At 47.3% G+C, this 10,359-nt stretch overlaps 1 protein-coding gene across 1 annotated transcript in view; it reads right to left on the bottom strand.

Annotated features, from left to right (window-relative positions):
- Window positions 1-10,359, bottom strand: part of SLC15A4 (solute carrier family 15 (oligopeptide transporter), member 4) — a 29,463-nt gene that overhangs the window by 18,739 nt on the left and 365 nt on the right. Inside the window, exons 2-3 of the mRNA XM_010841406.1 lie at window positions 10,082-10,357; window positions 1,948-2,243 (exon numbers count right to left, since the gene is read on the bottom strand). Of these exons, the coding sequence (XP_010839708.1) occupies window positions 1,948-2,243; window positions 10,082-10,357 (572 nt within the window). The remainder of the gene's footprint in view (window positions 1-1,947; window positions 2,244-10,081; window positions 10,358-10,359) is intronic.

Below are 10,359 nucleotides of genomic sequence, written 5' to 3'. Positions count from 1 at the left end.
AGAGCCCCCCCCCCCCCGCAAAAAAAAACAAAACAGAGACCACCTAGAGCAGAAAGAAACTGGGATTGGGCCAGATGAAATCGGCCCCATAAATAAGGGAATGCTGGGTGATGCAGTGCTTCCTTCGCTTCTAGAGCGACATTCTGCAAAAGCATCCTCATCAATTAATTACCACTGACTGGCCTCTTATCAGCTTACTAGGCCTCACAATGATCCTATGAGAGGGGACCTCTCCAACTGCACAAGAAGGAAAAGAAGGCTCTGCAAGGTCACTGACCTGCCCAAGATCAGACAGCCCCAACCCGTGCATAAGGAGAGTACTGTCAAGAGAATTTGCCAGACCATCAACTTCTCTGCAAGCTGGTCCTCTTTGAATTGTGCCAAGGAAGACTTCAAAAACCAACATAAAGGGAAAATAGATTCTCCAGTCCCAGTAGTCTTTACCACGCCATTTGTGCATCAAAACCCACATGTCCACAAAGCAAGTGTGTCCTCTTGCACAGGTGTACCAGGTACCACCCAGAAAGACACTCTGAAACTTTAATGACACATTTTGCTAGTGGGTACTTAATCTGTAGGCTAAACATCTGGGATCTGAAATCACGCTTTTGCTGAATTAAAATGAGGCCCCAGTAAAGCACTGCTGCCAGCTGCAGAGGCAGCGGGGCTTCAATCGTTAAAAATTCTTCAGTGTGGTCGCACCACCAGCTGCTCTGAACTGTGAGTCTGAATGCGACATTGAATGCACTTAGGAGTCTGTGGAGCCCCGCCTGGGGACAGATAAAGCAACCAGAGGCATGAGCCGGGAGCGAAGGGGCAGGGCTGTGGGATCCACCACGTGGGAGGAACATGAGACATCTGTGACGGCTCCAAGGACATAAACAGGATACAGGGAGACAAGCCACGAGGAGGCAGACAGTGGCGGGTCAGTCTGCAGAACGTTCTTGCAACGGGGGCCCTCCTTGCAGAGGGGCAGGAGGCTCCTCGGGGACTGAGCACCCATCTCAGTGCCCCTGTCTTGATCAAAATACTCCCTAAGAGGCTCAACTCCAAATGGTCCCGAGGACTTTTCTGAGGTGATGGATATATTCTACGTTCTGACTGTGGTTACCTGACAGAATAAATCTGTCATAATTCCCAGAATAGTACAGGCAAAAGGGAAGTCTTTTAATACACGTTAATTTACATGTCAAAAGTAACACCAAAAATTTCTGAGGTCTTTCTGTGAGCTAAGTTCTGGACTTTTCTTCACTACTCTGCAACTAGGGTGACCGACCTTCCGCCAGAGCTTGCCCGGGATTCCCTGAGACCCGGGACTTTTGGCTTTAAAACCTCAGGTCGTGGGCAGACAGTGCTCCACCTGGGAAGTCCCGTGTTAACGGGACGACGGCCTTACCCTACGAGCATCTTAATTCTGCTGTCCTGTCCACAGAGAGCGGCTGACGTGACCACTGGAGGACGGCCCGCGCTGACCTGCTCAGCTGCTGGCCCTGAAGTGGGAGGCAGCGGCTCACTGCTTAAGGAGCCTACACCTACAAACTAAGCAACTGCTCGGTTTCTGAGCCAAAGGACTGTCCAGGCCTTTTAAAATAAAGAGAAATGTATCAAGTTTAACACTGTCTCTTCAATGCCCTCGGCAAGCCTCTGTCTTTATCCTCTTTATACAGCTAAGCAGTCCGGGGCCTCCATCTACATCAGCAGTGAGAGGAGGGTCAAAGTGCAGGTTAGAAATGAAAAAGCGCGAGCCGGGGAAGGAGGGAGGCCGCTGGCTCATCTTTAAGATGGAGATGGAGACACTTCACACTCCTGGCGCTGCCGTGAGACATTTCAACTCCCACCCCATGACCCCCTCAACGGTGAGCACAGGACAGACAGAAGCGAGCACTTTATTTTAGAGTGGTTAATAAGTCACGTGGAGCAGCCTATGATGAGAATAAAGCCGCTCACCCGCTAGGACTGTGCTCCCTGATGCGCTTCTGGGGGCGGCAGGAATATATCAGTATCCTGAACATGTCGGTGAAGGCACTGCCGTCGGGCGGCTTGGTGATGAAGAAGGTCTGGCCGCACAGGAAGACCACGAAAGCGACACCGATGCAGACAGCGGGGATGGCGTAGCCGGTGACAAAGCTCACGTTCTGCTGGATGTAGGCAATGCCCCCCAGCGAGACGATTGCTCCCAGATTAATGCTCCAATAAAACCAATTAAAAAATCTTCGCGTGGCTTCTGGACCCCGATCCTTAACCTAAAATAACAGGGAAGAAAAAGACTTAAACCCGTGTGATCACCTTCAAGGACGAAAAACATATATGATGTTTTTATAGACATTGTTTTATGTATGTGTATGTGTGTGTGTGTGTGTGCCCTCAGTCGTGTCATTCTTTGTGACCCCATCAACTGTAGCCTGCCAGGCTCCCTTGTCCATGGGATTCTCCAGACAATACTGGAGTGGGTTGCCATTTCCTCCCCCAGGGGATCTGCCCAACCCAGGGATCGAACCCAGGTCTCTTGCATCTCCTGCACTGGCAGAAGATTCTTTACCATTAGCGTTACATGGGAAACCCACTTTATACATATATATAAAATAGTATGATACATTGATACAGCTTTCTATCAATTACTGCTGTCATCACAGTCTTTAAGAAATGCAGCATGTGGGAACTCCCTGGCAGACCAGTGGTTAGGACCTGGTGCTTTCACTTCTGGGGCCCAGGTTCAATTCCTCTTTGGGGAACTAAGGTCCCACAAGCCACGGCCAAAAAAAAAGGGAAAATCAGCAGCACAATCAAATGGTGTTTACAGATAAGCTCAAGGGTCCCTTGACAAAAAATGTGTTTTATACTTTCAATTATTACAGATTTCTTAAATATACTTAAATTCAACAAATCCTAGAGCATTTCTCAAAGTAACTCCCAGGGACCACGTGCTTTGGGAATGCCAGGAATGCTCCTTAAAAATACAGATTCACAGGACCTATTATTATCCAGGACCAGACACTCATCATCTCTGGGGTTGGGGCCCAGGAGTCTGCGTTTTAAACAACTTTCCAGAGGACTTCTACTCAAAGCCATATAGCTCCAAGCCTTGATACATCTGGAACCAGAGGAAAATTAGAGAGTGCAACTAAAACCACGTGCTGTTTTCAGACCAGAAAACCTCTCGGGGAATCAAAAGAAGTTCTGATAAGAACAGGATTCCTTAAAGGTTCAAAGATCACTGACTTCCTGAACATAGACAAACAGAAGTACCAGGTTACACAAGCACCTTCCTCAAGACCTACCCAGTGGGGGCCTGTCCTGGTGCAGACAAGACAGTCTGGGTGGGCATGGGCACCCTGTAACATCCCTCCCCGAAGATAGCTTTTCACATCTACGTGACACCCCGAGAATGTGCTTGAGCCAGTCATTTCTAGCCAGTTTCATCTCATAAAATGTTTTAACAAACCTCCTGGTTTAAAGGCTGATGCTGGATTGTGTACAAAGACTGCCGGGTGTTGCTGTCTCGGGAACCTCTGTTGTCTTGTCCTTACATTACAGGTTATGAAAAGGTTGGACAAATTTCTGGTCCAGTAACAGATCTGAATTCTGATCCACAGAGTAATCTAAGTAAGAAAGGAGGTTCTCACTGGGGGCTTAAACAACCAGTTATGATGCACAAAAACCATCTTTTTAGCAGCCGTATTATGTGATATGACATTTTAACTTCTATTTTTTAAGATCAAAGTACAGGTGTAAATACAGAATCAGAATCATGTATCCCTCCAAAAAATTTTAATCCAACATGATGAAATATGCTGGGGTCGCAAAAGAGTCAGATACAACTTAATGCCTGAACAGCAACAACATGGTAATAAGTAATATGCGTGAAGTAATTATGTGGTAATCACCGTCTAAAACTGAAAATCTGAGTTTTTAAACAAACCTCACGTTATCAGAATGAGCTTAAACTTGACTCCCTTCCACGTCAGAAATGAACAGAGATCCAAGAACAAATGATGGCAAGACTAATGAGTGAATACATGATTTGTATGCAGGATGTCTTATGTTTCTAAGAAAGACAGCTCCCCCTGAGGACACAATGCATTTGTTTGTTTATTTAGGCTGTGCCATGTGTCTTCTGGAATCTTAGTTCCCCAACCAGGGGCTGAACCCATGCCCCTGCAGCAGAGGCGAGTCCTAACCCCAGGAGTACCAAGGAGGTCCCCTTGCTGCTTAGTCACTTCAGTCATGTCCGACTCTGTGTGACCCCATAGACGGCAGCCCATCAGGCTCCCCCGTCCCTGGGATTCTCCAGGCAAGAACACTGGAGTGGGTTACCATGTCACTAAAATGGACTCAAATACTCGTGATCTCCTGGGAACAAACCAGAGGGAAGAAAAAATTGTAAGCAGGCCAATGGCTACAGAGAAAATATAACTAAAGATAAGAAAACAAGTAATTAGGGTAGGGAGCAAACTTAAAAGGGAAGAGGGCCAGTAAACAAAATATCGAAAATTAACACAGACAACTTATGCATTAACTGAAATATATCAGGGTCCTTCCCACTGTCTATAGAGGCGCTGCGCACATCCGGGTGAACTTGGCAATCAACTTATTTGAACTTCCAAGTGTAATGCACCCAAATTACTTTAAAAACCTAAGCCTATTACTAAAGCCCTAAATAACCACATACCAGTAATTTTCTGGAACAAATGGGAAGCTGCCCTTGTAAACTACAGATCACATGCCTCCGTGCCCTGGACTGACACCCTCAATTCACGTCGGTCACATTACATCACCATCTGTACCCTCGCTTCCTGCCCCACCAGATCAAGGGCAAACAAGACCATCATGTGACTGGTCAAAAGACACCACTGCTGCAACTCAAAGAGCAGCTGGAAGAACAGGATCCTGTGCAGTGAGTCAAATAGTAGGCTGATGTGGAAAAATTCCTTTAAATACACACGAGTGCAACTTGTCTTTCCTCTAGGTGAAATGTAGCTTTGCTCTCGTTATAAAATAAGTTCTTTCAGTCTGCAATTTCAAATACAAGATCCATCCATTAAGAATGATTGTGACCTCTGAGAAAGGTTAAGCACTGGGGGAAAGGTGGGGCTGACAGAATTCAGATCAGCATCGCCCCTGGACTCTGTGGTGTAAGTCTTCATTCCAAAGCCAGCCAAGGCCTCCTCCTCAGAGCTGCACAGCCTGGGCCCATTCATCTCTCCCTCAGACTGCTTCCCAGAAGCCCTGTCACAAAGGCGTGAGTGATAGAGAAGCCTAAAAGGTACCTTCTGCATACCACTCGGCCACAGAGAAGAATGAAATAATCCCATGTGCGGCTACATGGATAGGCCTGGAGATTATCACACTAAGTGAAGTCAGTCAGGCAGAGGAAGACAAATGCTACATGATATCACTTATATGCAGACAAATGAATTTATTCATAAAGCAGAAACAGACTCACAGACATATAGAAAACAATCTTACGGCTACCACGGGAAAAGTTGGGGGTGGCATAAACTAGGAATTTGGGATTAACAGATACACACTACTATATATAAGACAGAAAAACAAGGTTCTACTGTATAGCACAGGGAACTATATTCAATACCTTGTAATGGACTACAGTGGAAAAGAAACAGAAAAAGGATATTGACTCATTGGAACAGACTCTGATGCTGGGAGGGATTGGGGGCAGGAGGAGAAGGGGATGACAGAGGATGAGATGGCTGGATGGCATCACTGACTCGATGGACGTGAGTCTCAGTGAACTCCGGGAGTTGGTGATGGACAGGGAGGCCTGGCGTGCTGCGATTCATGGGGTCGCAAAGAGTCGGACACGACTGAGCGACTGATCTGATCTGATCTGATAAATGTATAACCAAATCACTTTGCTGTATACCTGAAACTAACACAACATTGTGAATCAATCATATTTCAATTAAACAAAAAAGCTCCTGGGAGCTCCCTGGTGGTCTAGTGGTGAGGATCCGGCAGTGTGCAGTGGCCCAGGTTCAATCTCTGGTAAGAGAACTGAGATCCAGCAAGCTGCAGGGCACGGCCAAGATTAAAAAAAAAAAATCCTTAAAAATACAAATAGATTTCTTCAAACTCAGACAGGCCAGGAGATGCCAAACTAGCTCCTCCTGAAGAACAGATTACAGGCTTCATGCCCAGAGAGCAGGCTCCTGGCCATACCTCCCTGCACCTGCGGGGGAGGGAGGGGAGACTTCTGAAATCCCCTTCAACCAGCCAGCACCTGGCACACAGCAGGCACTCCAGCTGAAGGTACTAACATTTTCGTTTCCACTGAGATACAATTCTCACACTATAAAATTCACCCTTTTGAAATGTACCACTCAGTCTTTTTCAGTCTTCACAGATGTCCAACCACCACCGCTTTCCAATTCTACCTTCTCATCACACCAGCAAGAAACCTGGTTCTGTTCACAGGGGCTTCCCCTCCCCTGTTTCCTGACTCTGGCAACCACTCATCTCTTAAGTCTTTATGGAGCTGTCTATTCTGGACATTTCATATAGATGGAATCCTATGATATGTGGTGTTTGGTGCCTTGCATCTTTCAACGGCATGATGGTTTCAAGGTTTATCCACACTGAAGCAAGTACTTCATCTCTTTTTTACTGTTGAAGTATATTCCGCATATGTCCATCCATCAGTTGATGGCCATCTCCTTGCTGCTGCTGCTATTTAGCTGCTAAGTTGTATCTGACTCCTGCGAACCCATGGACTGTAGCCCACCAGGTTTCTCTGTCCACGGGATTTCCCAGAAAGAATACTGGAGTGGGGTGCTATTTCCTTCTCCAGGGAATCTTCCCAACCCAGGGTTCAAACCTGGGTCTCCTGCTTGGCAGGCAGATTCTTCTTCAGTTTAAAAAATTTTTAAACATACAGAAAAGTTGGAAGAACAGTAAACCATACACACCCATAGCTTTCATCTACATCCTTAGTTCTTTTTCTGTACATATACAAAATACTCTTTTGGCTGAACTATTAAGTTGCAGCATATTTCACCCCAAAGATTTCATCACGAATCTCCTAAAAATAAGGCTGTTCTTCTACAAGACCTCAAACCATCATCTAAGAAATTAACATCAATGCAACTTTATCTACTGCTGCTGCTAAGTCACCTCAGTCGTGTCTGACTCTGTGTGACCCCACAGATGGCAGCCCACCAGGCTCCCCCGTGCCCGGGATTCTCCAGGCAAGAACACTGGAGTGGGTTGCCATTTCCTTCTCCAATGCACGAAAGTGAAAAGTGAAAGTGAAGTCGCTCAGCCATGTCTGACTCTAGTGACCCCATGGACTGCAGCTTACCAGGCTCCTCCGTCCGTGGGATTTTCCAGGCAAGAGTACCGGAGTGGGGTGCCATCGCCTTCTCCAACTTTATCTACTATGTGGTCTGTAATCAAGTTATCCCAGTCATCCTGATAAATGACTTTTAAAGAAGGTGGGCTACAATCGCAAAGCTGTGTATGGTAGTCAAATCTTTGATCTCCCTGAATCTGTTCTGCATGATGGTGTCATGTCAGAAGAGATTGGGTCAAAAAAAAAAAGAGAGAGATTGGGTCAATTCTCTTGCAGAACAGCACATTTCTTTTTAATGTCCACATTTAATTACACATCAAAAGAGTCCAAATTCTGTCATGCCTTCTAGAGAACTTCTATGGGACCACTCTTTCTTTTAAGGAGTATTGATCACTTATCTATTATCTACTGGAAAGCAGTCATTTTTAAGTCAGACTTTCTGGGTTTAAATCCAGCTTCCCCACTCACTTGCAGTGGACCAGGGCTGGTCAAACCTGCTAAGCCTCTGTTTATTGTAAAACAGGGATAATTATGGGATATAAATTGTTGCGGGGTTTTATGTAAGACAGTGTAGGAAGAGCACTCAGCACAGTGGGGCATAACCTACACACTCAGCACGAACTGTAGTCCTGTGGCCTTGTCTTTAGAGATGGAGCGACGTCCCTGGTGGTCCAGGGGTTATCAACCTGCCTGCTAAAGCCACTGCTGAAGCCTGAGCACCACAACCACGAGCGCGCCCTAGAGCGTGTGCTCCGTGGTAAGAGAAGCTACCACGAGAAGCCTGTGGACAACAAAGAGTACAGCCCCCAATCCCTGCAACTAGAGAACGCATGAGCGCAGCAATGAAGACCCAACATAGCCAAAAAAAAGACTAAATAAAATAAATTAAAAAAAAAAACAAAAACACAAGATGAAGAACTCCCAGTCCTGGCCTTGAAAGCTGGCAGAACCATCACAGAACGCCCATCTCAGCTAAAGTACACATTAAGGAGTCAAGCCTGCACCTAAAGCACGGTGTGGCCACTCACTACAAAACAAAAGAAACACATCTTTTTGCACCTCCGTTTCCTCATTTTAAAAATAGGTCTAGGATTCATAAGAGATTCAAATGAGTTCAGGTATGTAAAGCACATTCCATGGTGCGGAGGAAAGAGGTTAGGAATTCAGGACATTAGGCAACTATTATCTCCAGCATTGTTATAAGGAATCACCTCACCATAATAGCCTTTCACAGGTGTGACTGATGTTCAGATTCAAAGGATGCAAGTTCTTGCAGCCCGGCTCAGTCACGTACTAGCTCTGTAACTTTGGGCAAATGATATAACCTCTTCAGTCTTCATTTCTCTATCTGCAAAATGGGCACAGTAACAACAGAGGCGTCCTATGAACTGGCAAAGTACTCAGCACAGGGCCTGATGCACAGTAGGCCCTCTGTAAATACTGGAAATCACATGGCTACTTGGCCCAGAAACCTAGGAGTTGCCTTCTCTGTTGCATAAGATCAGCCAGCAATTCTGGCGCCCTCTCTGCATGCAATGCAGGAGACCTGGGTTCAATCCCTGGGTCGGGAAGATTTCCTGGGGAAGGGAATGGCTACCCGCCCCAGTATTCTTGCCTGGAGAATCCCATGGACAGAAGAAGCCAGGCGGGCTACAGCCCATTGCGGGGGGCGGGGGGGGGGATCGGGTCGCAAAAGAGTCGGACACAACTTAGCTACTAACCAACAACCACCACCTTCGTAACATCCTAAATCCACCACTTCATCCCTTGTCCATTGCCCTCGTCCTAATGCAAATCTCTAATTTCTCACCTGGCCAGTGCAATAGACTCCTACCTAATCTACCTGGTGTCAGCACCTTCCATACAACTGAAGCTCTATACCAGACTGCAAACTTTTTCTGTGAAGGGGCAGGGTGTAAACAGCTTACATTTTAACATTCAGTCTGTCATCACAACTACTTGATTCTGCTATCCTATTGTGAAAGCAGTCCCAGCATGGCTGATAGGTGACCAGGTAGGTGCAGGTCTGTGGTCCAATAAAACTTTATTTATGGAGGCTAAAATGTGAGTTTCCTATCAGTTTCATTTGTCTCAAACACACACACACACAAACTTTCTTTTTTTCAAAGAAAAAAGAAAAAAAAAAAGCACCTAAGAATCATTCTTATTCTTAAGTTGCGGGCTCTCCAAAAACAGGAAGTAGACCAGATTTGGCTGGCAGGCCACAGCTGCCAGGCCCCTGCCCTACAGAGACTGAATATTTTTGAAACGTAAATCAGATCACATTACCCTCGGCTCAAACCCCATAAAAGGCTTCCTACTGTATTCAAGACAAACCTCAAACTCTTTACAAAGCGTCACATCACGAAGCCCCTACCTGCCACCTCTGCTCCCATTTCTTTTCTGTTTGAGACATACTTGTCGACAACCTTCTGTAAGTTTAAGGCGTACAATACGTGTACGTGTTGTAGGTGTTGTACACAATACGTGTTCTGATGTGTTCCGTGCTGCAACAACAAGCCACTGCAGCTGCTATGACAACCAGAGCAACCCTCTATTCTGGCCCCAGGGCCTTTGCACTTGCGGATGCCTAGTACCGAAACGCCTCTGTCCCCGCCCCCGGGAATCAACTCCAAAGGCCCCTTTGTTGGAAGGTGGCCCCCCGAGTTTGCAGCTCCGCTCGCTAGCGTCCACCTCAGGCAGCCCGGGTGATAACCTGGATTACCGGGTCCGCGGCCAATCCCGCCCCCTCGCCTCGCACCTGCGGCCCCTCACCTGGTCTGCGCCAAAGGGCGTGATGTTGGCCTTGACAGCGCCCACGCCCAGGCCCACTAGCGCGAGCGCGGAAAGCACTGCGGGAGCGCAGTAGCGAGTGGGTGTGTCGGTACACGGCGGCGCCGAGCAATTGCGGACGTTCGTAGGGCCGGGGGCCCCGCAGAGCGCCGAGCGCGTGGCGGGCGCGGCCAGCAGCGGGAAGGCCAGCATGCCGAGCAAGTAGAGAGCCAGGCTGAGCAGGATGGCGCGCGCCCGGCCGAGCCGCGCATCGGCCAGCC

Source organism: Bison bison, unplaced genomic scaffold, assembly GCF_000754665.1.
Source record: "Bison bison bison isolate TAMUID 2011002044 unplaced genomic scaffold, Bison_UMD1.0 scf7180017864160, whole genome shotgun sequence".
In the NCBI taxonomy this organism is placed as follows: domain Eukaryota; kingdom Metazoa; phylum Chordata; class Mammalia; order Artiodactyla; family Bovidae; genus Bison; species Bison bison.
The sequence above is the reverse complement of the archived record's forward strand: the minus strand, read 5'-3'. Positions and strand labels throughout refer to the sequence as shown.